Genomic DNA, 27,852 nt, shown 5'->3' on the forward strand with positions numbered 1-27,852 from the left:
AGCCTCAATAACTGCGTTGACTCTCTCGTCCATTGACTTAATGGCATTCTTAATCTTTTTCTTGTCTAGACTAGTCCAGGCCCTTATAATGGCGTTTACAAAGCGATTGAGTACCTCCTGTGAGTCTCCCACTGTATAGCGAAGGCCTAGATCGATGGCATTAACGAGGCATTTCAGCTTAAACTAGAGGTTCTCGATGGGGTTCAAATCTGGCGAATATGGTGGCCATTCCATCACATCTATTCTATGGTCGTTTAGCCACTCTGTGACCTTTTTCGCTTTGTGAATAGGCGCGTTGTCCTACATGAATATCCTGCCAGGCTCCTAGATCGACGGAATGTTATCGGTAAGGACTTAGATATAGGAATTAGCTGAGTAGCCCATCTTCGCTGACTCCTAGTCGCGCGAAAGGAGGTAGGCATCGGACGATTCGCCTTCGCTAAAGATCGCTACCCAGATCATGATTGAGACATCTTTACTCATGCCTTTCTCAGTAATTATGTCCTTCTCCTACTTCTCCTAGGGCGTCCGAAAGACCCATTCTCGTCGAGTTCCACTACCGCGTTGAATAGAGTATTCGTCGCTCTAGATAACTTTAAGCTAATCTTCCTACGTCCAGTCCTAATGCGCTAATACCCATTCGTACCTAACTTTAGCAGCTTTATCCGTTAATTTAGGACGCTGTTTAGCTATCCATTTCTTAATGTGGTGGTCCTGAAATAGCCTTCGAATAGTCTGGTCGGATACATCTAAATCGAGTCTTTTTCGTAACTTAGGATAGCTAATCCTAGGATTAACCTTAATAGTACGTAGAAGGCGTCGTTCCGCTCGCTTAGTAAGCTTCTTAGGTCTTCCAGTCCGACTGGTGGGATCTGGGCGTGGATTTTATATGATATCTGACACTGTTGATTTGGGGATCTTTGCGATTACTGCGATTTCGCGTACGGATTTACCTGCTAAATGAAGGCCATATACTGTGCCGCGCTCAAAATTAGACCATCTACGTCTAGAGGGCATCTCTACAACAATAGAATAATAAATAGATAGATGGTGGTTGAGAAATAATGCTTTGAAATCTATTCATCTATGTGGTGGTGTGGGTGCCAAGGGGCTAGTGTCCGGTGACTTTTGGTAACCTACTGTAGCACGGCAAACAGACAAAATCAAGTCAGTTGTGGGTGGTACTGTCTGGGCTTTGTAGCGGCCAACTATTAACATTGTCACAATCCGTTTTAGGAAATCGCCGACTTTTGTTATTCCCGCTCAACCTCCACCGCCTCGGCGTCTGCAAGCTGGGGTCATTACTATCTCCCCTCTAGGACTGTAATGTCATAGTACTACTTACAAGTAACTAGTATTTTACCTCTCTCGCAATGACTTAAAATCCCGAGTCTGCTAAGATTTGACTCCTGCTTGCAATCAATTCACCACCGGGTGCGTGTAATCTAATGGCTTCTAGCACGTCCTGGAGACCAGGATTGTTTGGTAAGTAAAGCCCCCACGGGACTCGTCATCTCACCTTCTTCTCCTTTGACTTCAAGTTCCTTTTTCTCACTCACTCTCGAAATGCAGACAACAAGGTCGTATTCTGCACCGGCGGATCCGGAAGCATCTGCTCCGGCCAAGTCAGAGCGCTGGTCGCTCTGGGCGCCAACGCCTGCATCGTTGGACGGAACGGTGAAAAGGCGACAGCGGTGGCGGCTGAGATTGCGCTCGTGCGACCTGGAAGCACCGTGCTGGGTCTGGGAGGTGTGGATGTGAGGAATCACGACAGTGTCAAGGGAGCGGTCCACACTTGTGTGCGGCGTCTGGGAGGGATTGATTTTGTCATGTGTGTCACACGAACTACATTCATATCAGAGAGTTTGCTGGCTAACCTTTGCTTTTCAAGAGCTGGAGCAGCAGGCAATTTCATCTCAACCATCGACGATCTCTCGGTGAATGCGTTCAAAGCAGTGGTCGACATCGACCTGGTGGGCTCGTTCATCACGGCGAAGTTGACGCTGCCACATCTCGCTGCCTCTGCGGAACGAGCCAAGGCCAGCAAAGATTCAGGTGAGTGCACAGTGCCTCTACCAACTCGAAGCTACTTAGTACAGTAGTCCTAGGAGTACTTACTAGCGTACTAATTCTTTGCTTCCAGGCTCACCAAGCCTGACTGGAGGCCGGATCATCTTCGTCAGCTCGACAAACTACCACGCGGCCCGAATCGCCCAAGCGCACGTCTGCGCAGCCAAGGCCGGCGTCAACGCCCTCTCAGACTGCATCTCCCTCGAATACGGTCCCAGGGGAGTCACCTCAAACGTGATCGCGCCTGGCCTGATCGACGACACCGAAGGCGCCAAACGCCTGACAGATCCTGCCCTCAGGGACGAACTCGTCAGAAGTGTCCCCGTCCAGCGGCTGGGCAACATCAAGGACATTGCCGACGCCACGGTCTTCTTGTTCGCCGATACGGGGAGCTTTGTCAATGGTTCAACGATAGATGTTGATGGCGGGGCCTGGCGTATCAGGGCTGCGGGTGCTGGGCCGAGTTATCCAGCCTTGCCATCGCGGGAGAGAGGTGGGCAGCAAGGAGCAACGTCGAAGATGTAGTAACTACATGGTACCAGTGTCAAGGTGTAGAAGAGAGGAAGCTAGTTGTGAGTGGATTGACATCGTGTGCGTCCTTCGTTACGTGGATATCACAAGGCTGTCAGGATATTTTCACACAAAACATGATGATGGCATTCTCTATTTTTTTTGTTGGGAGGAAATTGCAAACATAATTACCAGTAGTAGTAGTACTACTACTACCAAGTCATCAGAGTTACCAGAGAGCACTTTTGGAAAACATGCGTGCGTCTACTACCTCCATACAATAATGCTCGTTCATAATGAGCCTACAACCTGACATTCTCGAGCTTGCTCATCGTCTCTCCCAGCGCGTAGTCGCACGCGGCCTTCCTGCTGCGGACCTTCTTGGCCTGGGCGGGGGTCACCCACTTGGCCTCGACGGCCGGGTTGTAGCCCAGGCCGCTGAGGCGGGCGATCTCGTCATCGGGCACGGCGCGGTCGGTGTTGACCTTGCCGTCGGCGCGGGTGTAGACGGTGACGACGCAGGCGCCGCCCAGGCCCAGGTTGTGCTGCAGGGCGTACTTTGTGTTCTTGACCAGGCGGCCGTTGTTGGCCCAGCCGCGCAGCTGCCACGTCAGTTCGGCGCACTGGGCCAGCCCCGTCGCGCCGAGCGGGTGGCCCTTGGAGATGAGGCCGCCGGACGGGTTGATGATGGGGCCCTTGCCGCCGTAGGTGATGTCGCCGTTGCGGACGAGCAGGTGGGCCTTGCCCTTTTCGCACAGCCCCAGCCCGTCGATCGTGATCATCTCGTTGGCCGAGAAGCAGTCGTGCAGCTCACACACGGTCACGTCCTTGGGCGTGATGCCCGCGTCGGCGTACGCGGCCTGCGCCGCCCGCGCCGCCGTGCTGTATCCCACCAGCTCCATCGCGCTGCCCGAGTACAGGTTGGGCGTGTCCGACTTGAGCGCCTGGCCCGCGATCAGGATCGCATGCGACTTGAGCTCCGGCCGGCTGTCGAGGAATCTCTGCGACACGACCACGGCGGCCGCGGCGCCGTCCGAGGTCGGTGAACACTGCAGCTTGGTGATCGGGTAGTGGATCATGGGGGAGTCCATGATCTGCTTGAGCGTGTAGACGTCGCGGAACTGGGCGTAGGGGTTGCGCGACGAGTGTTCGTGCGAGACACGCGCGATCTCGCCAAAGTCTTCGGCCACGGCGCCGTACCTGCAGGACCAGAGGAGTCAGTGTTCTACATCGCTTTGGAAATGGTGAGGATTCACTCGAAATCAGGCGAAACTTACTTCTCCATGTACTCTCGGCCGGCGTTGCCAAACATCTGCGGGTTCTTGGGCGCCTCGGTGTCTCCTCTGGTCTTGCTCATCAACTTCAGACTCAGGGACTGCGGGTTCGGGCCGTCGCTGGCGCCACCGCCCAGAGCGCCGGGCTTCATCTGCTCGAAGCCCAGGACCAGGACGCAGTCGTAGATGCCGCCCTTGACGAAGTTGCGGGCCATGTGCAGGCCCGTCGAGCCCGTGGCGCAGGCGTTGTTGGTGTTGTAGATGGGGATGTCGGTCATGCCGAACTGGTAGAAGCACAGCTGCCCGCTGCAGGTGGGCATGGCGCAGAAGCAGCCCACGCCGGCCTCGACGTCGTCGTACGTCACGTGCGCGTCGAGCATGGCCTTGACGCCGGCCTCAAAGGCCAGTTCGGTGTGGTACCGCACACGGCGGGGCTTGAGAAAGGCGCTCATGCCGACGCCGAGGACGTATGCGTTTCCCGCCATCGTGTGTATCTACGTGTAGTCGGAGTTTCAGGGAATATCGGTAGTTAGTTAGCTACACCCAGTAAGTGAGCGTGATGTTGGCGATAAATATGACGGGGGTATGACAAAGTCGAGATAGAGTCGGATCACAACTTTGTAGGAAGAGGTAGCTAGCTATATGACCCTCACGATTTATTATGGAAACACCTCTCTCCGTCTCTCTCTCTCTCCCTCCCTCCACCTCTCGACGATACAAGACGACCGAGGTCTGCTCACTCGCTTACCCTCCCAAACCCCGCACCACAGTCCGTCGTCCATCTCGCGCATTTGATTGGCGGAGCGACCATCGAAGCATTTCACGTCTTGGTCGGCCTCGAAACTCGGCGCCAAAACACCTCGGCCCGAGCATCCGACAGGGGTCTTCCAACTGAGTGAGAAGGAGACTCAGCGCTGAAAGGACCAGTGAAGATGAGTAAACCCGAACAAAGCGTGCAAAATCAGTTACTGGCAGGGAGAAAAAACAGCTGCTCGAGGCCCCGGCGGTCAGGTGGGCGATTTTTCGTGACTATGAAACGCCGAGTCAACAGCATGAGGCCATGGTCTTCAACTCAACGGTATCGTACAGTGACATGCGAGATAGGAGCCACTCTAAGCTGGTGATTATTTCACACCGCATGTTCCCTGCCCTAAAGCGAATGCGTGGCCGTCGCGGAACCAAATACACGGCAATGACAGAAAACATATTACTCAAGATACGCGTCTATATCCAAAGACTTTTCCTCCTCGTACAAAAACCCGACCAAAAATAATAACCTGGACAGCGCTGGCAGCAGTCGAGAACCCTCAAACGGCAATTCTGGCCTGGAAAATATCGATTCATCGATAATGAGTCGGACACAAGCATGATCAACCGTGGACAAGTGAGAAGCTTGGGACAATCCTCGCCAGTCAGCCGATTGCCCCTGTTCCCACCGATAAGGTCCTCTCTCCTAATCTGGTGAAGCGAGTTCAGCAAACGCCACAGCAGGTCGTTGGCGCGGCTCTTGCTGCCTCTCGAGGTGTGATCCAGTCGCCGATCCCCTGGGAGTAAAGGTATTCATTTCCATTTGTACTGTCTCTCTTCGTTGTCGCCGCAGAATCCGCCGCAGCCACGCCACAAACCCTTTGCTGCTGTTCTGGACCTTGCCCGCATTACGAAAGAGGTTCGTCATGGTCTTGACCGTCTTGCTTGTGAGCGTGTCTATTTCGCCCCGAGGCGAGATGTCGACCACCAGTCCGGTCTCTTCCACGTCACCGGTGCTATAGTCCACGGTGCTGTGGACGTCGAACCCGATGTGCCTTCTGTCCTCATCATCGGTGTAATGCCCAAACAAGAATCGGTCCCCATACATGAGGATGCGCGCCTCCATGATCTCCTTTGACGGGGTGCGCCGGTTGTCAGCAAAGTCAAGATAGGGCCTTTGGATGAAGTACGATCTGTGACACATGGCCATGAGGTCCGCCATGCTGTAGAATTGGCGAGGGAGAAGCCGCTTCTGAATGGGGTACGCGAATGGCATTGCTACACTCCAAGCAATGAGAAAGACCATGATGCCGATGTAGGCCGACAGTGAAAACATGAACCTGACTTTCTCATCGTCGTCCTCGAGTTGGAGAAGGCCACCGATGAAGATCGGGAACAGCGGGGAGAGAGTATTCAGGATGGAGAATGTCGCGACTTTGTAATGGCCCTTGACAATCGCCGTGATGGGAACCTGCAATGGCGATGTGGTGATGTACGCCAGGAGAACAGTATCCGCCGCGTCGCCGGCTTTTCCAAACATGTTGATAAACGGCTGCATGAATCGCATGTTGAGATCCACCCACTCAATGATCGTCGCCGTGAACACGCCAGTCACATAGACTGGCGCTGACCGGAACAACAAGGCGTACACAATGAGCTTTGATTCGGGATCTGTCGGGTCGATAGGCGGCAGGTGAAATGTGTGGTTGCCAGCAGAAACCGACATGGATGACGGTATGCTCCAGTCCTTGTCCAGACGGAATCCATGGAAGACGATGCCATTGATCAGCCCGTAGATGGCAACTCCGAGTCCCGCCCAGACCAGGACTACCGACAAGACGACCCAGCCCTTTCCACAGCCAGGGCTATGGCGGTAAGGATAGTGTTCGCACTCCGGCCATGTTCCCTGGTTACAAGGCGACCGCTGCTCGTCGTCGCCGCCCCTGTATTTGTCACAGTCATCGACCGGACTAGGCCCTTTAATTCCCATCAATCGTTCGTACCAGCTAGGTTCGAATTTCGTTGATGGACGTTCTGTTATCAGTGAGCACATGTTTCACAAAATTCAGATGCGTGCAAAATTACCGGCTGCGTTCCAAGTCGGGCCAATGCCGTACACCAAAGAATCTGCACCTGGCGAGCCAGCAATAGTCTTTGTCCAGTATCCCAGTCGAAACCGATGGTTCGCTGATAGAACTTGCTTCGCTTTGCGGTTGTGGAGCAACTCAAGGGCAGAGAAGTACTCTGTAACATCACAGTGGGCGAACAGAGCGCAGTAGTCGGCAATGGTCACAGGATCCCATCTGAGGCCAGTAGACTTTCCTCGGTTGAGATGCGCAACCCAAAGCACGTACGCTGTCATTACAATGTGTCCGATGATGAGGAAGAAGGCCGGCCACGCTCGGAGCATCAGAGTCCAGGCCGCTGTTGCTTGTTCGCCATCATTTTCGACGGTAGCAGGACCGCTGGCGAACAACGCCACCTTCAAGCTGACAATGAACCCCACCATGAGTTGACAGAGCAGGGAGATGACCGAAGTCAGACCCCGAGTTATCGAGATATCCTGCCACGGAAAGAAGGCGCCACTGACGCTTTTGCTGGGTTCCTTGCCCGAGCTCTCGATCTCGCCTTGGTCTGCCATGGCCACAAACGGCTTCATCCTGATGTATTCGCGAACAAGGTGCCGGAACAGGATCACATTGAGGGTGCCCAACGCCGAAGGGAAGTAGCGGGATATCATGCGAACATTTTCGCTCGACAAGTGGTATTCACCATTGGTTCCGGCGGCGAACCACAGGGCCACGATTCCGCCGGCTGTGCCGAGATATAAGACGGTCAAGAAAACGGTCGAATACCACTTCAGGATCGGGGGCCAAAATTCCAGCTTCGCCAAATTTCTCCTACTGACGTCTGAGACGGCAGTCAAGGTGACTGTGCCCAGCCAAAGATTAGCCAAATCGCGGAAAACGCGCACGGGGGAGTGAATAGTCCACCTGCAGGTTGCGCCGGCACATTGGGTCGGTCTGCGGCCATCTCCTCATTTCCAGAGAGGAATCTGATTCCTAGGTCGGCTGGCGACTCGGCTCTGTTATTCAAGAGTGTCGCTTGCGACCGGTACGCAACGTTCGAATAAGGCGAGGGATCCCGCGAGAGCGTCGAGGAAGAGGATTGCGGACCGGGCAATAGCCCCGGTCTTGCCAGCCGTTGCGATGAACCATCCATATTGTTCACAATAGTCCAATTCGGGATGTCCCCAGGTTTCCAGCAGATGTAGCAAAGGGCGAGAGGATGCGGAATCGAGGTGGGAGTGATTAAAGGTGTTTTAAGGCTGCGGGAGGACTCTCTCTTGGGAGGGAGAGACCGGTACCTAGGCCCGTCCCTTGTGGATACGAGTAGCATAAGTTCCCTCGACAATGCATGCTCTTACGACAGGGGTCCTGTCTCACGAACGGTGGCTCGTGTGTGGTTGATTGAGCTCGCTTAGCCGAAGAGGGTCTAGATGCAAGCCACATTCTGGATGACTTTCAGCCTGATGAAAATTCTTTGGGTCGCAAGTCACAAAAAATGAGGGGAGGCAGCTCTGCAATGACCCTGAACGAGCTGACGTGCTTTAGTCTCGTGCATCCAACCGTTTTGCGTGCCTTGGTAGAGAAATACGCATGAGGCAAACGTCTGCCTCCAGGGCTTGGGACTCAGGAACTTTTGGAAATCAGGCTGAAGATACGTCATCGTGCAGTGCGGCTGAAGAAAGGTTACCTAGCCTGCCTAGTACGCGCCACGGTAAACCAGCCTCTGCAGAGGGTGGGGACTAAGCCGGAGTATTCCCTTCCATGCTACGACTTGTAGGTGGCAGCGTATCTAGACAGCATATGCTCTTCGACCGTGAACGCCTTGCCCTCAGAGCCGTCCAGGGGCTTGATGACACAGTCTGCGTTGCCGTCTAGAAAGAAAGGAATCGAATACCTGTCCGTGCCAGAAGTATTGATGACTCGGTGGATATTGCTCTTATACGCGCCACTGGTCCAGGCTTGTAGCATGTCTCCGACATTGACTACATATGCGTGTTCTTGGGGCGGCACGTCGATCCATTCCCCGGTAAGCTCGTTCAGGACCTGGAGACCGGAATGTCCATCCTGGAGCAAGAGGGTGATGGCTCCAAAGTCTGTGTGTGCACCGGCGCCAACTAAGTCCGCGTCATCAGATCCCGGGTGCGGAGGATAGTGAAGCAGTCGAATTGCAGCGATGGGGTCCCGACAAAAGTCTTCAAACACTGCAGTGTCGAAGTTATTCAGACCTCGAGCCAAGATCCGCATAAGCACAAAGGACAGGTCAGACACAGCCTGATGGTATTCCAGCAAGGGTTGTTTGAACACTGACTCCGGGATCCGGGGAGGCCAGATATTCGCTTCTTGGAACGGTCTGAATGGCGGCTTATTGCCCGGAATCTCGCGACCAACATAATATCCCTGACAGGATGTTAGCGTGTAATTTCCGATTTCCAGGACAAGTCCAATGACAGACTGCGTACCTCTTTCAAATCGGGCTTCATGCCACCTTCCAAGGTCTGGGCGCCAATGATCTCGAATCCGCGGCCGGGTTTCCCACTGAGCTTGCGCTTCTCGTCGTCAGGCAGATCAAACAGCGCCTTGGCGGCAGCAAACACCCGCCTCTGGAGAGCTTCTGAGACACCGTGCCCCGTGATCTGGAAGAAACCACTGGTTGCACAGGCCGTACGGATTTGTGCCACTATATCTTCAGCCTCAGGGGATTCAGGGTCGTTGAGGTAGGCTGTCAGGTCGACGGTTGGGATGGTAAACGCAGGCTGCCCGTTCGTATCGGGAGACATGGTATGTTGCCGTGAGGCAGACCAGACAGGTCTGTGATAGACTTAAAAGCCGCGAGAGGAAGTGACATTTGATTCGAACGTGGTTACACGAAGTGCTGTCCTTGTACTTGTACTTGCACTTGAGAATCCAAGTCATACGAGTCCCTGGTCAATCAATCAATCGGGGCACTCCGTTATCTAAACCACACTAGTCTACTATGGGGAAGGTGTTGTGACTCCAAGAAGGGCCGGATTGGCTGCCCTTATCGCTTAGATAATTGACCGGCTTGCGCCTAACCTGCCTTTTCAGTCTCCCCTGTGCTAGTCTGGGGATATCAACTAGTCCGTTTGCTTCACTCCAGATCTGGCGCGCGATCCTGTTAGAGGATGTCGAATATACATGTATATTCAAAAATCGAATATGCACCTGCATCATGATGCTCATGGCATCAATCATCCATGTAAATCACTGCGAGATCTCGATTCCTTTTCGATTCCCTCCAGCCGACCAATGAAGCCAGCGACCTGGTGAATCTCCCGAGTTTCATTCGAAAAACAAATCTCTTTCAAGATCAAAATTGAAGATATGCTCGACGTCGAGCGAGGGGTCGATCCAGATGTTAGCGGCTGGAAGCTCTTGGCCGCTTTGATCCGATATATCTTCAGCCTGGGGGAGCGTATTGCACAGGACCTGAGCGGTTCCGGACTGTTTGACGAACTCCAGTGATCTGTTCTCGCGCACTGCCTTGATAGTGCCTTCGACGATCCTGGCGACCTCGCCCGCCGTGTAATGCAGGTTTTTGATTTCCCGCAAGACAACCAAGCACGCGTCGAGTTGCTGCAGGCTCCTCTGCCGTATCGCCTCACTGGTCGACCGGGCATCCAGTAAGTGGACACTCACTGCCGCACAGACGGTTGCAACTCCAAGAGCAGGAATCACACTGGTCAAGCCGGCGTCGTGCAAGTCTCTGTGGATGCGAGTCATGTCGTTGGCTGCCCTTCTCATCGCTCTGGCGTGAGCTTGATACCGACAGAGTTCTTCGTCCAGGTAGAGGTCAGGCGTCTCCTCCATACACTTTGTCCATTTCTTGATGGGGACTTCAGGCTTATGTACCAAGATGGCAGCCATCAGAAAACTCAACTTGACCATGGAAACAGTCAGGAGCACCCGTTTCGACTCGAAGTCATCGGCAAAGTGCCACAGGTCGAATGGTGCTTGATGGTTCCAGTCCTGCAATTCCGAGTCCATTTGCCACACTCTGGAATCTTGCGCTGCAGGAGTAACATTCCGTCGGTCGACACTATGTAACAGGCGCAAGACTCTGTGGATGATAAGGCACAGTTTCGCCTTCTCAATACAGGCCGCTTCGAGCATACGCTGTGACGAAGTGCCTGGCCCACTGCTGCTGAAATCTGCGTGATCCAGCATGAGTTGGTCCAGAGCCATGATACGGGTTGGCTTCCCCATGGAGAGGCAGACATCGGCTTCTTTCATCACCAATGTCCACCAAAGACGTCTCTTAAACGGCGAATCGGTGTTGGTGGCCGCCTTTTGGAGGGCAATCGAGTATGCCTGCGTCAAGGCTATCCCCATCCAATGCAGTCCGTCTTTCGGGTCGTTGTTGCTTGACCAGCTGATGCACAACAAGGCCGCCTGACACACTGTTATGCGGTCAGGTTCCACCTCCATGTCAAGTAGTGCCTGGTGCGCATTAGCCTACTCATTCCCCCACTTTACCATTGGGAAGCCAACCTTTGCCTTGGAATAGAAGCTGTTTCTCGCAGCCGCTTTGCTCTCGTAGCCATATCTCCTGATCTCGTCAAGTTCCACGGCGGCAAGCCCGGCTCCAATCAACGTGTGATACAGAAGAAGCGAGATTTTGGTTGGAGATTGCCCCTCAATGGCAGATATTATGTCGGGAACATCGACGATGGGAAGGAGTGGTTGGACGAACTCTGTAAACCGTTGAAAGATGAGTCTTTCAAATCCTGGGTCGGGAAAATCGAAGCATTTCTTTGCGCAGAGGTACTGCCAATCCTCGGCCTGGAGGGTTTCGGGAAAGGGTTTGACAAAAGGGGGCAGTTCGATGTCTGTAGCCAGCTTCGCGAGGCACGAGAGCGCCGGCGCAGTAATCTCCGGGTTACGACTCTGCTGAGGCGTATCGGTGAATGTAAAGGCTGGACTCGAAAGAATATCGAAGGCGCCCCGGTCCTCATGTTGCGTTGGTGCGTCAACCTCTGGATGCGCGTGAAAATGTCGATGCGACGAGATAGTTGAGTCCGGCGTTGGAGGGGAGGGTTGGACGACTTCCTGTCTTCTGGTGACACTCATCAGCACAGAACCACCCTGCATAGACTGATGCTGAACATACGGTAGCCGCCTCTTTCTTCTCCCCAACTCACATGTAACTCCGTCGAGTCGGCAGTTTGTACAGGAGGCTGGCTTTTGGGCCACGATATCGCAACGGACCTTTCGCCGACGGCACTCAAGGCATGCTTGCGAGGAACGCTTCTTGGGTGGTTTGTTCTTGATGAACCTGTATTTCGATCGAGGCAGGGGCGAGAGTGTCTCAAGGTCTGGCTGGATGGCACTCATGTTTGCTCGAGAGTGCGAATCTGGCACCGGTGGCAATTGCTGGAGTTCAATGGCTCCGAGGTAGTTGACAACGAGAGTGTGAAGAGCTCGTGCTCTGTGGCAATTTTCGCACAATCAAATTCGCAAGCAATCCGATTGCTGGAAGGTCGACCATCCAGCGCAGTTAACAAGCTCAAGCGGCGCAACGCCTGCGACACAACCTTCATTCGTACAACCCACATATTAGCTTCTGCAGGGTCTGCCGCCATCGCCGAGGAACATTACCAGGCAGGAGCAAGCCAAACGACTCGCTTTTCCCCCACAATGTTGGGGAAGCAAGTGGCACCTGGACCATGATGGTTGTGGTTGGTCGTGGAGCTTTGGGTCCTCGTGTTGATCACCCCGCAATCCCAGAGCCTCGGTTATCTGGAAATGGATTAGCGTGAGTGGCTGACTCGGATTTCCAGATTCAGTATTCATGGCCTCGGCTTTATTTCTCTTGCATTGACAGGGGGATATGGTTCTTGACCAGATGTGGAATGAAGGCCTAGAGATGTCGTGCGCATCCTGCTGTCTCACGGGCCATTGCAATCCAGTCCAACATGGCCATCATAACAAGAAAGAACTTTACCTCCACGTTCCACAATGACACGTACCCGGTCTTACAAGAGCGACTGAAAAAGGCAGAACTGACCAACAAGACCGTCTTCATCACAGGGTCTGGGTCAGGCATCGGAGCAGCGACCGCCCTGTCTTTCGCGAGGGCGGGAGTGAAAGCGGTCTTTCTCAGTGGTCGTACGCGCTCGACTCTGGAGGAGACACAGGATCGAATATCAAGGGAGTGTCCCTCTGTCTTGGTCGGGAAATTCGTCTTCGATGTCAGCGAGGGCTTAGACAAAGCCCGCGAGGTCTTTGCAGAGGCATGCAAGGTCGCTGGGTGTCCGCTGGACATTCTCGTGAACAACGCAGGCTATATTGCATCAATGCCAACGACCCCGTTGCCGGGCGCCAAGTGGGATTTTGACAGCTACTGGAGACATTTCGAAGTCAACGTGAAGGGTCCCCTGGCTCTCGCCACGGCGTTCCTCGAACGCGCGTCGGAACACCCCACGGTCCTGAACATCACGTCTGGTGCCGCCGTGATTGATTTCGTCGCCGGTCTGTCCGGGTACGGCGCAAGCAAGATGGCGGCGTTCAAGATGTTCAGCTACCTCTTCCACGAGCAGGCCTCGCGCGGTCTCAAGGTGTTTCATGTCCACCCGGGGGTTGTCGCCACAGCGATGGCGAAGGAGGGGAATTCTAAATGTGATGACACTGGTAGGAGAACCCCCCCCCCCCCCCGGGAGCCATCCTCGGCTTGACTGACCTGTCCAGCCGAACTGGCAGCAGACTTCCTCGTCTGGCTAAATGCCCCTGAGGCTGCCTATTTGCAGAATCGACTACTGTACGTGAACTGGGACGTGGAGGAACTTCTGGCAAAGCGTGAGACCATTATAGCACAGAATCTGTTGACTCCCGGTCTGCGCGGATGGGACTCAACGGCCATGTATGACTAGTACTTGGAGGTGCCTACACCCATGACGCCAATAAACTCGTCCTCGTTTGGCCTTCTCACAATGTCTCCATCCTTCTGCCTCGTCTGAACCCCGCCGATGCTCCCGCTCGTCCTGAAGCCCAGGTAACCCTTGACCTTGTCGGAGCACGTGGCCAGCACGTCCTCCTTGACCGACAGCGAGAAGTTCTCCTGCTGTCTCATCCATGGCCGGGTGAAGAAGACCAGAATGACCGGTCTCTCGCTGCCGCTGTCTGCCGGCATCTTGTTCGCCCCCGTCGCGTGCCAGAGCCTGCTTTCAAAGACCATACAAGTCCCCGCGGGACCAGCCGCTGCCACCGTGTCGACCGGATCGTACGGGTCGTCCGGTGCCCAGTTCCCCTTGTGGCTCCCTGGCATGACCAAAGTCCCGCCGTTCTCTGCCGTGACATCCTCAAGGAAATACATCAAGTTCATGCCCACCGCCACGGACCTGATGGGTGGTTGGATGGTGATTTGATCCGTGTGCATGTGCATCGGGGTGTTTCCCGGCCGAGCGATGTTCGCCGTGTACGAGAACAGGATGGCATCGTCTCCGAGGAAGTCGGGGACCACGTCTTGAATAGTCTTGTTGTTCTCAAGCAGGTCGATAAACTCTTTGCCCTTGTTCGGCAAGCACCAGATCCGCTGGTTGGGCTTCTTCTCGCCACCGTCAAAGAAGCCGATGCCAGCGTCGGCCTCGCCTTGGGCTTGATCCATGAGTCGCTTTCTGAGCACGCGCACTTCTTCGGGGGTGAGCGCGTTCTTGACAAACCCGTATCCCCAGACGTCGAGATCGCGCTTGACCTGTTCGATATCCTCGGTGGGCTTGGGCAATTCTTTCAGATCTAGTCGGTCGAGCTTGGGATGGACGGCGTTGAATGGCGTCAGGGCGTCGACGAATTTGACTCCAACCCGTGTCGGGCCGGTGAGCATGAAGATATGGCCCCAGTTGAGGGCATAGCGAGCATCCATAAGACCATCGACGAATCTCTTGATCATGACGGCCGTGATGTAGACCTGAGCATCGACATCCTCGGGAATTTCGCCGTTGGTGATGACATCGAGAGTCGCAGGACTGGCACGCGCATCAATCAGCAACGGAGGATGGTTTGGTCCGAGAGTGAGTGAGAGCCTGGCTGCAACAAGAGACATGTTGTCCAATTTAGACCTGATTAGCTCGACTGCTCGATCATAGTCTGCCTTTGGCACGTCCGTCGAGAACTTGGCCAGGTTGACATGTTTGTCGAGATCGGCCCTTTTCCCTTTGATCTTGAGCGAGCTGGGCTGCAGCGTCTGTGTAGCTGTTTGAGTGGCCATTGTGAAACTGACAGAACGGAATAGATTGAGGGGAGGAATCTAAGTGGGAGGTAAAGGACCGGAGGAAGCAAGAAGAGATGCTCCTGTCTTTTATTTAATACGGACCGGCGTCTGAAGCAGCAGAGGGATGGAAACAGTCAGATCTTTCCCTCTATTCTCTCTCCGACACGCACACGAGGCTCATTCAGCCTTTCGACCTACCGTTTCATGCTCCCGGATACCCCTCCTACTCCCCAGAACAATCCGCATCAGGTAAGCCTCGGGGATTTCGTAGTCACTGGACCATGTGTTTATTGGACCATAGTCCAACTTCTGGATCTGGGCTCCGCTTTGGTACAGAGTATTAAAGAACCGAGGACGAGCAAGAATGGGAAAGTGGAAACCAAGGCCCGCCATGGGTGGCGAGTACGACGGATGTTGTGTACTCGGTATTGAGTGTCGGGTAATCATCACGCCGTGCAGCACGAGAGACACAGTGATTGTGAACAGTGGCATCCAATGTATATGAAATAGATCTCGTGATGCTGTGACAGACATGGTATTGATGTAGTCCCTGCTATTCAAACTAAGCTCGCGCTTCTCCCTTTGGAAACTGCCTACTGAGATAATTGTACGAAGTATTCCCCGTCCTGGCGATATTGGCATTATATCCCAGGCCCAACCACTCCTTCATCTCGTCGCTCAGAGTCTCTTGCAATTCACGGGGCAACTTGGCCGTCCAGTTGACCTGCTGCCGAAGGAATGGCTTGGTGTAATATCCAAACATCAACGCGCGGTCTTGATCCTTTGTGATGTTGGCGCCCGAGGTGTGCCAGACACGGCCGTCCATCAGAATGATGCTGCCTGCTTTGGCCTCGAAGGGTCGGAGTAGCTTATCGGCTTCTGCGGGAATGTCCTGTCTTGACTCGTACTTGTTCGACCCGGGGATATATAGCGTTGCACCGTTGTCGCCGTAGACGTCGGTGAGACACCAAATAACGTTGAGTGACCAGACTTCCTTCCACGGCTCGGGAACCACGATGCTCTGATCACTGTGGAGCGCCATGGACTGGCTGCCCGGTCGAGCGATATTCGCCGTGAAATTAGAGATGAGGAAGTTGTCCCCCAAGACGGATTTCACCATGTCGAGGGCGACCGGGTGGACGATGAGGTCTCGGAAGATCTGGTCCAGCTCGAGAAGATAGAAGACGCGAACATTGGCCTCGTTGGGGTCCAGTCGAGGAATGTATGTGGCGTCCCCACGACGCTCACCCGCCTCTTTGGCCTTCCATAGCCTGTCGAGCACGTTTGTCGTTGTTTCTTTGTCCAGGACATCCGGGATGACAGCCCAGCCTTCAGCGCGGAGATGTTCTCGGGCGGCTTTGCAGATTTCCTCGCGGGATGACAGATCTCCGGCGTCGCCCATGGTGTGTATTGAGGGTCTATTGGGTATTCTGGGCACAAGGGAGTCTTGTCAGTAGTTGTCTGCGTTGCATTTGTAGAGGTCCAGACCCTGTGTGATGGTCCTCGGATAACTGGAAGAGGGAGATGTGTGGAGACGGACGATCCCTGCCCGGTCTTTCTTCATTATCCTAGGCAATGGGCATGATCGAAGATAGCCATCATAGTGGTTTGAGGAGGGGTGGAGTTTTTCTGGTAAAGTCAATTGACTTGTTGAATACGTGCGTGTCTTGCGTGTTCGAAGTTAGGTTGCATTTATTCTTCGTGGTTCAGACGGCGCCGGACTCGAAATCTTTGAGCCAAGTCTCTACTCTGTGGCTTGTATAGGAATCTATGATAGACTTTGAGCTTCGCCTATACAAACAAATCCAACACTTAGTTGCCGTCAAGCCAATGAAGATAACGCGTATATCTAGAAAGGTACAAAGTACATAGTTCCAAACTCTCCTGCTCAAGACCACCCACCATGATGAACTGTTTGTTATCGTGCCATTGGGATAGCCGGATACCCTCGGTCACTCTCTGTGCGTCTCTCTCCGCATTCCAAACCTACTGCAAGGACGTGTCCCACAAATACTACAAGGTTATCAAGGTTTCGAAGGTATGTTATGGTGTAATGATGGTGTCTCCGACAGGCGAGGATACCTGGTTATATGCTCTTGTCCAAGCTTGTATAGAATATCTTTGTTGACCTCCTCCTTTCACAACTACACCCCTCTAGCCAACCGAAACACACCAAAAAAAGAGGGGGGAAAAATGGGATCTCTCGACGTCAACGTCGACTACACCCGCTACCAGGACATCCCCGAGACGCAAGCCGACCTGGACTGGGCCGACCTGATCACCATCGACCTCTCGCGCTTCGACGCGCCGGGCGGGAAACAGGCACTCGCGTCCCAACTCAAGCACGCCATCTCGACGGTGGGCTTTTTCTACGTGACCAACTTCGGCCTCTCGGAGGAGGAGGTGAATGCGCAGTTCGCCCTCGCCAAGGCCATCTTCGACCAGCCCGAGGAAGAGAAACAGAAATGCCGCGTGGGCAAGGACGGCCTGGGGTTCTTTGGGTGGAAGCCCCGAGGGAGCCGCAAGCAGCAGCACGGCTTGGTCGACAACCTCGAGCTGTACGACGATCCGAAGTGGTGCGACGCGTATAGACATCTGCCGCGCCCGGCGCCTCTCCTGCGGGAAGCGGCGCGCGCGGAGAAGTTCCAGAGACACATGGCCACGTACGTCCTCCGGCGGCTGCTGATATTGTGCGCGATCATCATGGAACTCGACGACGAGGAGGCCCTGTGGAAGCTGCACAGCTACGACGCAAAGTCGCAGTGTCACCTGCGGTACATGCTCTACCACCCGCGGACCGAGGCGGAGCTGGCGACCATGGAGAGACACAGCGTCGAGCACAACGTCTACGGGCACACGGACTTTGGGTCGCTGACGCTGCTGATGCGCCAGCCCGTCGCGGCGCTGCAGGTCCGGCCCTACGGCGAGACCGAGTGGAAATGGGTCAAGCCGCTCCGGGGCAGCATCACCGTCAACGTCGCCGACACGCTCTCCTTCCTCACCGGCGGCTACCTCGAGAGCTCGATCCACCGCGTCGTCCTGCCCCCGGAGGACCAGCGACATGTCCCGCGCTACGGCGTCATTTACTTTGCAAACCCGGACGACGACACCCTCTTGGAGCCGATCAGGAGTCCGCTTCTGGAACGAGAGAGGGACAAGATCCAGGGCAACAACAACAGGGCCATGCCTCCACAGGGCGTGAGTGCGGTGGAATGGGTCAAGATCCGCTTCGCGAGCATTGATGCCAATTACGCCAACAACAAGGATAACAAGGTCGTGGTGAAGAATGTCGAGGTGCCGAGTTATGCGTGAGGTTGCGGAAAGATGTTGGTGTGAATATGGTTCACTACGGGTAATATGGAAGTGCATGACCAGTCCGTGAGAAGCTCACCGAAGAAGGACGCATCATCCCGCACAGTTGGTGCGGATCCATTATCGTGTATATCACAGGTCCTGTCTGTATAATCTCGACCAGGTCAACCTGATGGGAGCCGGGCGTGGAAAACACAAGAACATGAAACAACAAGACCACCATGGACAGGTTCTGCTAGTCATGATTTGAAGGGTGGACTTGAGGGACGTAGCTCGAAGAAGGCAAAGGTCTCAACTTGGGCTACACGCCGATACTGACACATCTACAATCCATCCCTATCGATGATCCGTGTAAAGAGGTCAGCGGGATAAAATGCAAAAGTAGATTCAGGTATGAAAGTCGTTGAGCCGTATCCAATGACTACATCCCGGGCGAGATTAGCACTCTTGCTCCCAAATGCCAGAGTCCTTCTACCATTCTGCAAATTGCCTCATTCACTTCAATGTTTCTTTTCCGGCCAGCTGAATTCAGTCCATTGCTTGAACGTCCAGTTCCACCCCGACCAACGCGACGACTTAGGCGAGATGATCCTCTTTGGAGACCTGAACATCGTGGACATCGTCCTTGTTGACAAGCTCCCGCCTCCTCACCACAATCTTTCTCGTACTTGCTTTCCTCGGATTCTTCGCTTCAAAGACCTCATCAAGTTCTTCAAGAGTCCGGCCTTTGGTTTCGACAAAGAAAAAAAAGATGAACAGGAACTCGAAGCAGTCCCAGAACACAAAGAAGACGTAAAACCAATACTTGATGTTCTTCAGGGCGACGGGGGCGGCGAACGTGTTGACGAATGAAGCGAGGCCAGCGGTAAACTGGAAGAGCCACATGCCTTTGGCTCGCATTTCGTTCGACATGACTTCTGCAGGGTAGATAGGCTGCATGCTGGTGTAAGCGAATGCGAAAACCACACCAAAGACGTAGATAAAGGCGATGCTCGCATCAGACGAGCTTTTAGATCCAGTATTGACGTATCCTGCCGCAGTCCCGGCCGTGATGGATAGGCAGATGATCATGCCAAACGTCGAGCCGAGCATCATTTTACGCCGGCCAAACACATCATGGAAGCGAGCTCCAGCAGCAGCAGCGATCCAACCCGTCAAGGCGTACACTGCATTGAGCAAGAGGACAGTATTGGTGTCTGTAACCCCAACGTTGGTGAGGAGCAGGGGCAGATAGTAAGATATCACGCTAGCACGGTCAGTAGATGCTCGCAGGATTCTAACATGACACCCACTTGTTTCCAGAGAACTGGCCAAACCAACTCCAGGCAAGATTCAGCATGCTTCGATATCGTCTCGAGCGGGACTTGACGAGAATCCGAAGATCGAAGAAGTTGCTCCACGACGCCAATGGAACATCACGCAAATTGTGTCGAATTTCGTTGAGTTCGAGGTTGACAATGGGGTGTGCCGCATCTCCATTTGCATGGTATTTCACAATGAAATCCCGAGCTTCTTCAAGACGGTCGGTGGCAACCAAGAAACGAGGAGATTCGGGAAGAAGCCACACAGTAAGACAAACAATGCCTGGGCAGAGCAGTTGAAGCCACAGCGGTAGACGCCAGTCCAGATTCGAAGTAAAATGAAGATGAGTCCCGTAGACGGCTGCAAGAGTGTGAGAGATCCGGTCAGTCTTTCGTGCGGAATGGCTTACCAAAGGTCGCGATGATGGAACCCATATACCACAGTGTGTTATAGAGTCCGGATACAGTACCACGATACTAGTTTATAGGGTCAATTGGCTCGTCTTTCGTAGAAGGGACCATCCTTACCAGAGGGGGCGCAATCTCGACGATGTACATGGGTGCTGCGGTTGTAGCCCACGTGCAGAAGAACGAGAGCAAGAAGCGACCGCCGATGAAAACAGCCACTGAGAATGTCAGCATCAGTTGGTATAGCAGGCGACGACGATTAATTTACTCGTCTTAGCTGTGGCAGTGACGATCGTCCCGACAATCACGCCAGCACAGCCGAGGAATATTGGCACCTTTCTGCCTTTCCAGTCGGCCAACCAGACGAACAGCGCACCTGTCATTTGCCCAACCTGGAAGATTGCAAAGACGATTCCAGTGCCCGCCTGTTCATTTTCGGACACGTTGTAGTAGTGAAGATAGTTTGGTAAAGCATTGATACTGCCCATGAGAGAGCCATCGTATCCTTGCATCTCATCAGCTCACTCCACACCCGATCAAGAGTGTGTTTACTAACCATTCATCGTGGAACAAAGATACACGATAAGGCAGCAGCCATAAAGGGCAATGTGTCCGCGTCCCCATGGGCTGGGAGCATTATGACTCAAAGCAGCAGCAAAGTCTGCATTGGCAGCGCTGATTTCCTCATCTGTCGCGGTGGCCCTTGTATCTTCCAGCTGATGGGCTGCCTCCTTTTCCTGAATTACTCGTCAGTTTCCAGAGAGCAAATTAGGAGGAGAGCATACTGACACTGAGTGCTGCCATGATGAAAGACGAGCAGGAGAGATGTGACGGCCTTGAGACATAGCTCTGGGAGTCAGAAGATCTGCCGACTTATATGCTCCCTGACTGAAGAGCAGGACCATTGACCACAGAGGCATACCATGAGTGGAGATCAATTACCATATTGGGCACGGAGTGTTCATTACTCCGCTGCTCAATAGGAAAAGCGTAGCCTGATCTCCAGTGAGTTTTGTGAGGGGAAGTCGCTTCACCCCGTGGGACGACGGTGATCCTTGGTCGCATGCGATGGGGTATGACGCTCGCTTAGCCATCTCTGGCATGATGAAGAGTGTGAGGTTGCATGAGCAGTGGATATGGTCTGCGCGCTGCCCCTTACTTTATTCGTCGAGTCTGAGTGGCCTTGCTGTGTGTCGGTGTGAGCAGGGATGCAAATTAACAAGGAGAGTTAGTCGTACACGACCATGAGTAGAATAGGAGCTGACTGATGCTAGCGTCGAGGCCATATGACAGACTGAACCTATTTGTGGCGTGAAGCTCTCTGGCGTTCATTGACCCATTGTGTGCTGATAATGACAGGGATGTTCAGCTACCTCATCGCGGAATCCACCTGGCGGCTAGTCTTTTCACTCTAGAAGCCCAAAGTTGGAGTTGTCGGGTTCCTACTCATGCATATGCGGCATTAAGGCCACAGGTGCTTGATGTACATTGCGGCCTGTTTTCCTCCTCGCATGTTACAAAGCCAGAAAAGCCGAGAAGTCATATGCAGATTTTGCTGTTAATGTGCGGTTTGCAATAGCTTGAAAGCCGGCATAGTCTGGGCCATCAAGCTGCACCTGTTTGTCGTCAGTTAAACTGTCTGATATATGATGTTGTTGGGCTGACCTCAAACACGGCATTGCTGCGATCAGAACCACAAAAGCAGCTTTTGATCGGGCCTGGAACCAGCTCCCAGTATACCCAGCTGAGACCGAGTTCCACAAATTTCTCGAAATTCCAAGCAAGATTGTTTGCTCGTGCAGAGGCAACCACTCCCCATTCTTCTACAAATAGTTTTTTGTTGTATTGGGCAGCGAGGGCGGTAGCATTTGGCACCCACTGAGTCCAGTCGCCGTCGTAACCGTGGAGAGCGATCCAGTCGATTTCAGGACAGGTAAACAGCCACGGTCTCCAGTTCCAGTTCTGGTATATATTTCCACTACCACCAGCACCTCCGGTTGATACAGCAATGGCAGCGGAGCCGATGTACTTTTTGAATTGCCTCGCTCGATCACAAAACCATGCTGGACCAACGGTGTCAAGCTGCGTGATAGCCTGGATCATTGGCTCGTTTTCAATATCGAACGCAGCGATTGCCTCCGTGAGCTGTGCCCAGGGCTTTCCAAAATTGGTGGACTGATAATTCATAATGTGGGCAATTCGGTTGTCAAAGGCGGCCACTGCTGTGGGATCTGTATAGAACGAGTTTCCGAGAGTAATAGGCGTCCCAGAGGCAGGACCAAACCCTCCAAATTCGGTACAATAGGCGTCACAGGAATTCTGCCCGAATGCGTTGCCATCATGTACAGAGACGATGAATTTGATACCGCGACGGTGGCCTTCCATGAAGAGATCATCAATCGCATCAAGAACGGTGTCGTTGAAGATGCCCACGGTCTCTTCGAGGTTGGGAATGGTTACCGTGATGTTCGTGCCTTTATAAGTTCCTGGTGAGATGCCGTTGATCCATATCCTGATGACGCGTGCTCCGTCCCGCTGGAGTCCATCAAGCCAAGCGTTCCGAGTAGCTTCGTCAAGCCCTGGATCAATTAGTCACGGCATGTGTCTTCTCTTGACTTCACTGACCATGGGCATAGTAACTTGAAGTTCCCCAAAACATGTCGTAGCTGCCATTAGATGGGCTTGGCTGGGACGTGCAGAAAGCGAACGAAGAGGCCAGAACGAGCAAGCTCAGAGACATGAAGCTGGTCATGGTGAAGTCGTAGTGGGAGGTCTTTTCCGTAGTCGGTGAAGGAAGAAGGCAGTCCCTCTGGGTCACCTTCAATTTAACTTGTTTCAATGCGATCCCCCTCAATGATCATCCTCATTTCCTGCTCTTGTCATCACTACCAATCGTGCTGTCCCAGGTGAGCCCAAGTTCGGAGCTGGAATACTTGTGGGCGCTGGTGACACGGCCCACAATGAGCTGCACCCTCCCGTCGATGCCGTAAAGGGCTTGAAATGACGGCATTCTGAGTTAGGTAGACATCCATGTTGGAGGCTTGAACCGTTTGAGCGTGTCATTCCATGGCCTGTAGTCAAATTGAGGTTCTGAAGAGAGTTCATCTTTGGTACTCAGCAAGCACTGTTCCAAATAGGATGCGGACGAAAAGACTCCGCTCCAAAAGAGGCAATCGGACACTAGAAATTAAACTCGGGGTATAGAGCTTGTCGGGTAGCGGCAACGGCCACGACAGGGAATGGAGACAGTTGAAATGTCATGGAAATTTGAGGCAGAGAAAGTCACGAGTGGCGCAGCTGGTGAGCAAAAGTGCAGGCCGCCTGGGAGCCTCCGCAGTCAGACGATTCTAATGGAGGGCTGCCCTCATCTTGGCACCTGGAACAGAATCATTGGCGGTGAGGATAGCATCTTAAGTCCATGAGGCTCCCTTGCCAACCCGTGTCTCCTCAGGTCTCCAACAACTGCGCCTCTGGAACCTGTTCCTGAACCTTCAGATCAATGCTTGCCTTTGGCCACGAGCTTTACCGACACCACCAACGCCCAGTCGAGTGAGAGATACTTTGCAGCGAGTAGAGAGCCTGGCGTTTACCAAACATCGACACCAACACAGGGATCTTTGTGTGCCCTTCGAATTGGCGACTGACACGGAAAGGAAAAATTAGCCAACACTGACATACAGAGAAGAACACTACTCCCACCACCCCAGCAAGTCTCTCCTAGCGACCACCTACTCCTTCTCCGTGGCGATGACGCTGAGATCCTGTCCCACAGGCGCCGCAAGCCACAGCTCATGCATATCCATACTCTTGTCCGATACAGGCTCTGCGAAACGAAGATCAAATCGGTGGAACAAGGTCGCTAGGATCACTCGCAGTTCCATGTAGGCCAAGTGGATGCCAATGCACTTACGCGGGCCATCAGCTCCAAACGGCACATACAGATGTCGCATTTCTGGTGTCTCGTCCAGCCAACGCTCTGGCCAGAATCTGTCTGGATCCGGGAAGACGTCGGGTTGCCGGTGGGTAGTGTATGCTTGGATCGAGACAATGGTTCCGCCGGGGAGGTGGTAGCCCCCGAGCACTGCGCCTTCGGGAGGGACGTATCGAGGCGTCGAGCCTGGAACCGATGTGTCGATGCGGAGACCTTCTTTGATGATGCAGTTGAGATAGGTGAGTCCGTCAAGCTTGCAGTATGGTGGAACCGCGCGACGGTCTCCAGTCCCCAGTGCCTCGTCAAGTTCTTTGTTCAGCTTCTGGTGAATCTCCGGGTTCGATAGGATGCGCCAAACGATCCAGGTCAGTGACGATGAGGTCGTGTGAGAGCCTGCGAGGATGAAACTCGTCGACTGGATGTTCAGGTCGTCTTCCGGGAGCGGCTGGTCGTTCTCGTCTCGGGCGTTGATCATCTTCTGCAGCAGATCCTTACGCTGACCCTTGTCCTCTTTCCTCTTGTATTCTTGCACAATCTTGGTCCCTCTTTCAAACCCGCGCACGCTACAGGCCTCGGCGTCTCGGATGAATTTGAACGGTGCCCAGCTCGCGTATCGATTCAACCATCCAAAGTGCCAGCGGACGGGCTCGATGGTCAGCGAGCCGTACATGTCCTGGATATAAGGGTTAACAGCCCCTTTGTGGAGCATGTCAAATCCGATTCCGAATGAGAGCTCGCAGATGATATCCATGGACAGGTAGTGCCACCAGTCATAAAGGTTGCTGGCCTTGCCGGCCTTTCCCTCGGCAGCAATGAGGTTCATACACTCGAGGACATTGCCTGCGATGATGTCCTCGTATTCAGTGATGGTGGACATGGAAAACAGATGAGCCAGCTCGCGGCGTCGTTTGGCATGGGCCTTCCGGTCTGACATGGTGAAGAGCTCTGGGATGCCTCGCAGCTGGTACGTGTAGAAGGCTGTCTTGGTGAACTCGGAGTTGACGCCATAGATGGGTACTATGGCCTTGCTGTCCGAGGTCGATATCTCGTCTGGAGCGACGCGAACCCAGGGCCCATACTTGAGGTGAAGGTCATGAATGGTCTTTGCACGGACACCTCGCCACGTCTTGTAGACGAGCCACCATTTGGTATAGACGGCGTACCAAGGACCTGGAATATTACGCAGAGGCGAAAAGTACCACGGACAGAGGAGCCAATAGATGACCAGGACGGGCAAGAGGCCGACAGTGAGTCGGAGAGCGACTTCGGTGCTGAGCAGCCCCATGATTGGAACGGAGGGGTTTGTCCTTGTGGGAGAGAAAGCCCAGCAAGATATATTACGATGCGTCTACAGATCAAGAGAGGGAGAGGGATGGAGAGAGAACAACAGCCACTTTGTGATCATCCAACAACAGAAAGCGGTGAAGTAAGTGCCTGGTACTCCAAGGTACATGTGACGGAGTGGCAGTCCTTGGTACATGTGCATATATATATGCCATATGGCTAGGTATGTACCTTACCTCTCCCCCATCCCCAATCATTTGATAAGTTCCCAGCTACGCTGTTCAATCTTACCAGCAAAGGTCTCTGCCGGCCAGCGACCCGGCATCCGCCCGCTGCCCGCTGCAGCCAATCTCGATCTAAGCATTCGTTTTCAGCAAGCTGCGTCTGGGAGATAGAGGGGCGTTATCACTCCGCCTATGTCCGCGCCTCATCCTCCGGGCCGGCTAGCCGACAAGTCTTAGCCATGTCATCGACCGAGGACGTGGCTGGTGCTAGTCGGGACATGGAAAAGGCGGGGGAAGCAGGCGTGCGTGGAGAACAACAGCCCTAGACAAAGTCCGGGGTACGGATCCTGCGGAGAACAAAAGAGGATTTCATCATCTTGTTCAGCTGGGAATGGTGCGTGTCGGTGGTTAGGACATGAGGCGCATATCCTGCAAGCCGCTTACAGAGAGGTATTGACACCTTTGGTTTCCGGCTACATGAGGTCCCCCTGGTCTCGCGACATATGATCAAAGTCTGTTGTCACAGACCCCGGAGAAAGCTGACAATGAAGCAGGCAGCTCAATCTCCAGTCTGGCACAGTCGACATAGTCGGGATGGACACGGGAAAGACTAGTGATGCCAATCAGCCTCATGGTTATCTCTATCTCGTCGCTCGAGACTGTAATTGCGAATGGTGTCAACACAAGGTCTCCCGTTGATGAATGAGCCATGACCTGCTCTGAAATGCTCGCAAAACACCCTTGGTACCATGGGCTCCGAGAGCATACAAGAACGGACGGCCCATCAGGACGGTAGCGTTACCGAGACACAGGGCCTCGACAATGTCTGCACCCCATCGAACAACCCTGTCAAGCCAGATCTCGGCTCTCGACAATAGTTCGTGGCAGAGCTTTCGAATTGCGACAAGTGTCTTGATGGCGCTGGGGCGTGGTACCGTGTACCAAGCCGCCAAGTAGGCCCTCCCGACAAACATACATGGATGCATGCATGAAACATGAATCACGGACCGCTCCCCAATGGTCCTCTTCGTCATCGCAAAATCTCCGTCGGTCACTGTTCCCAATCAAAAATCTCAAACCGAAAAAGAGACTCTGGGAATCCCGGAACTCGATGTCTTCATCCAGCTCCATCTGTAATGGTTAATGCCGTGCATGTCCCTCATGTCCCGCTGGTTACTCCCGCTTCTTTCCGCACCCACGATAGATTGTCGACTTTTGAGTAGGAAGGACGAGGGTTAGGGACAGACAGGAGCTTATGAGGTGCTGCTGAACTACACTACCTAGGTACCTAACGAACGTGACGGGACTTTCTCAAGACCTGCTCCGTGGATATGTTCACTAGTAACCTCCTCATTTCCCATCATTAGCAGTGAGAGAACCGACCTACGGGCAAAGGGTCCTCCCGCACGCGAACTACCCGCATCGTTCGAACTGCCGCTCGTGAAGAGTAAGATAACATCAAGGAATACACAACGCTTTAGACCTTTCAAATATATCCCGTGTTCTCAACCCGGGTGTATCTCGTTATCCTTTGTCTAGTGATCTCTTGTTCTCACCGCCGGTCGATTTGCACATAGAGCTTTATGCGTTAGTCGACTCTTTGCGAGTTCCTGAGCCTAATACCTCTCCTCCATGGCCTCGACAAATCCGCCCTCTGCAGCGTCTCACCATGAACAAACCCCCAAGAAACACACCTTTGTGTCCCTCGCCAAAGCACTTGGTCGGCCGCTTCTCGGGACTGTTCTCACGGTCCCGTCATCCCTCGTGGCGAGTCTGGCGGCGCAATCCTTCGACTGGGTCATGATCGACATGGAGCATTCACCTCTGTCCCCCGCCATCATGACTGAGATGGTACAGGGGGTGTCGAGCTCCTCCCACGGCTCGTGCTTGCCCGTCGTCAGAGTGCCGGGCCACGGGGTGGAATGGATCAAATGGGCGCTAGACAGCGGCGCCTCGGGCATCATCGTACCCATGGTCAACAACGCCTCTGAGGCGAGGCAGATCATCGACCGCGCCATCTACCCGCCCGGGGGCAATCGCAGCTTCGGGCCTTTCCATGCTCCATTCGGATCCGGCGATCCTACAGGTGGATGGGCGGCGTATTACCAGAGGGCCCGAGGTCGAGGTATCGCGGTTTTACCCATCATCGAGTCCGCAGAAGGAGTCCAAAACGTCGACGAAATCCTAAGCCTGGACGAAGTCACAGGGGTTTTCATCGGACCGTACGATCTGCGATTATCCCTTGGTCTGCCGGGAGGTGTCGATGGCCCAGAGCCTGAATTCATAGCCGCCGTCGACAGCATCTGCGAGGCTGGTCGTAAGCACGGAAAAGTCGTCGGGTCGATGGCGACGACGCCGGAACTGGTGCGCACGCGCACAGATGCGGGTATGAAGTTTCTCCTGACGACGCTCGACTATAGTATCCTGGCAAGCGGGTTTGCTGCCTCGAGAGCCACCTCTGACGAAGCATTGGGAAGATCCGAGTAGTGGTGATGAGG

The 27,852-nt window shown here is 53.9% G+C and overlaps 13 protein-coding genes across 13 annotated transcripts; 4 read left to right on the forward strand and 9 right to left on the reverse strand.

The window, feature by feature from the left end:
* Positions 1 to 1,448: 1,448 nt before the first annotated feature.
* Positions 1,449 to 2,595, forward strand: Z517_04691 (uncharacterized protein; the record flags this gene model as incomplete). The annotated part of the gene is made up of 4 exons (XM_013430019.1): positions 1,449 to 1,485; positions 1,573 to 1,831; positions 1,892 to 2,055; positions 2,144 to 2,595. The coding sequence occupies 4 exons, from the start codon at positions 1,449 to 1,451 to the stop codon at positions 2,593 to 2,595; spliced, it is 912 nt and encodes a 303-aa protein (XP_013285473.1).
* Positions 2,596 to 2,882: 287 nt separating this feature from the next.
* Positions 2,883 to 4,339, reverse strand: Z517_04692 (uncharacterized protein; the record flags this gene model as incomplete). Its single annotated transcript, XM_013430020.1, has 2 exons — positions 2,883 to 3,780; positions 3,858 to 4,339. The coding sequence occupies 2 exons, from the start codon at positions 4,337 to 4,339 to the stop codon at positions 2,883 to 2,885; spliced, it is 1,380 nt and encodes a 459-aa protein (XP_013285474.1).
* A 968-nt stretch (positions 4,340 to 5,307) lies between these two features.
* Positions 5,308 to 7,823, reverse strand: Z517_04693 (uncharacterized protein; the record flags this gene model as incomplete). The annotated part of the gene is made up of 3 exons (XM_013430021.1): positions 5,308 to 6,635; positions 6,687 to 7,532; positions 7,595 to 7,823. The coding sequence occupies 3 exons, from the start codon at positions 7,821 to 7,823 to the stop codon at positions 5,308 to 5,310; spliced, it is 2,403 nt and encodes an 800-aa protein (XP_013285475.1).
* A 611-nt stretch (positions 7,824 to 8,434) lies between these two features.
* Positions 8,435 to 9,447, reverse strand: Z517_04694 (uncharacterized protein; the record flags this gene model as incomplete). The annotated part of the gene is made up of 2 exons (XM_013430022.1): positions 8,435 to 9,067; positions 9,130 to 9,447. 2 exons carry the CDS (start codon positions 9,445 to 9,447, stop codon positions 8,435 to 8,437), a joined length of 951 nt encoding a protein of 316 aa, XP_013285476.1.
* Positions 9,448 to 9,970: 523 nt separating this feature from the next.
* Z517_04695 (uncharacterized protein) lies at positions 9,971 to 12,022 on the reverse strand (the record flags this gene model as incomplete). Its single annotated transcript, XM_013430023.1, has 2 exons — positions 9,971 to 11,128; positions 11,165 to 12,022. The coding sequence occupies 2 exons, from the start codon at positions 12,020 to 12,022 to the stop codon at positions 9,971 to 9,973; spliced, it is 2,016 nt and encodes a 671-aa protein (XP_013285477.1).
* A 581-nt stretch (positions 12,023 to 12,603) lies between these two features.
* Positions 12,604 to 13,513, forward strand: Z517_04696 (uncharacterized protein; the record flags this gene model as incomplete). The annotated part of the gene is made up of 3 exons (XM_013430024.1): positions 12,604 to 13,318; positions 13,376 to 13,445; positions 13,504 to 13,513. The coding sequence occupies 3 exons, from the start codon at positions 12,604 to 12,606 to the stop codon at positions 13,511 to 13,513; spliced, it is 795 nt and encodes a 264-aa protein (XP_013285478.1).
* Positions 13,514 to 13,553: 40 nt separating this feature from the next.
* Positions 13,554 to 14,891, reverse strand: Z517_04697 (uncharacterized protein; the record flags this gene model as incomplete). The annotated part of the gene is made up of 1 exon (XM_013430025.1): positions 13,554 to 14,891. One exon carries the CDS (start codon positions 14,889 to 14,891, stop codon positions 13,554 to 13,556), a length of 1,338 nt encoding a protein of 445 aa, XP_013285479.1.
* A 565-nt stretch (positions 14,892 to 15,456) lies between these two features.
* Z517_04698 (uncharacterized protein) lies at positions 15,457 to 16,296 on the reverse strand (the record flags this gene model as incomplete). Its single annotated transcript, XM_013430026.1, has 1 exon — positions 15,457 to 16,296. The coding sequence occupies one exon, from the start codon at positions 16,294 to 16,296 to the stop codon at positions 15,457 to 15,459; it is 840 nt and encodes a 279-aa protein (XP_013285480.1).
* Positions 16,297 to 17,087: 791 nt separating this feature from the next.
* Z517_04699 (uncharacterized protein) lies at positions 17,088 to 18,206 on the forward strand (the record flags this gene model as incomplete). The annotated part of the gene is made up of 1 exon (XM_013430027.1): positions 17,088 to 18,206. One exon carries the CDS (start codon positions 17,088 to 17,090, stop codon positions 18,204 to 18,206), a length of 1,119 nt encoding a protein of 372 aa, XP_013285481.1.
* A 576-nt stretch (positions 18,207 to 18,782) lies between these two features.
* Z517_04700 (uncharacterized protein) lies at positions 18,783 to 20,719 on the reverse strand (the record flags this gene model as incomplete). Its single annotated transcript, XM_013430028.1, has 7 exons — positions 18,783 to 19,452; positions 19,499 to 19,868; positions 19,918 to 19,984; positions 20,036 to 20,133; positions 20,184 to 20,420; positions 20,472 to 20,652; positions 20,705 to 20,719. The coding sequence occupies 7 exons, from the start codon at positions 20,717 to 20,719 to the stop codon at positions 18,783 to 18,785; spliced, it is 1,638 nt and encodes a 545-aa protein (XP_013285482.1).
* Positions 20,720 to 21,429: 710 nt separating this feature from the next.
* Positions 21,430 to 22,667, reverse strand: Z517_04701 (uncharacterized protein; the record flags this gene model as incomplete). The annotated part of the gene is made up of 3 exons (XM_013430029.1): positions 21,430 to 21,531; positions 21,581 to 22,494; positions 22,541 to 22,667. 3 exons carry the CDS (start codon positions 22,665 to 22,667, stop codon positions 21,430 to 21,432), a joined length of 1,143 nt encoding a protein of 380 aa, XP_013285483.1.
* Positions 22,668 to 23,643: 976 nt separating this feature from the next.
* On the reverse strand, positions 23,644 to 25,131 carry Z517_04702 (uncharacterized protein; the record flags this gene model as incomplete). Its single annotated transcript, XM_013430030.1, has 1 exon — positions 23,644 to 25,131. One exon carries the CDS (start codon positions 25,129 to 25,131, stop codon positions 23,644 to 23,646), a length of 1,488 nt encoding a protein of 495 aa, XP_013285484.1.
* Positions 25,132 to 26,986: 1,855 nt separating this feature from the next.
* Positions 26,987 to 27,841, forward strand: Z517_04703 (uncharacterized protein; the record flags this gene model as incomplete). Its single annotated transcript, XM_013430031.1, has 1 exon — positions 26,987 to 27,841. The coding sequence occupies one exon, from the start codon at positions 26,987 to 26,989 to the stop codon at positions 27,839 to 27,841; it is 855 nt and encodes a 284-aa protein (XP_013285485.1).
* Positions 27,842 to 27,852: the final 11 nt, after the last annotated feature.

The sequence above is a fragment of the Fonsecaea pedrosoi genome (assembly GCF_000835455.1).
Source record: "Fonsecaea pedrosoi CBS 271.37 unplaced genomic scaffold supercont1.3, whole genome shotgun sequence".
In the NCBI taxonomy this organism is placed as follows: domain Eukaryota; kingdom Fungi; phylum Ascomycota; class Eurotiomycetes; order Chaetothyriales; family Herpotrichiellaceae; genus Fonsecaea; species Fonsecaea pedrosoi.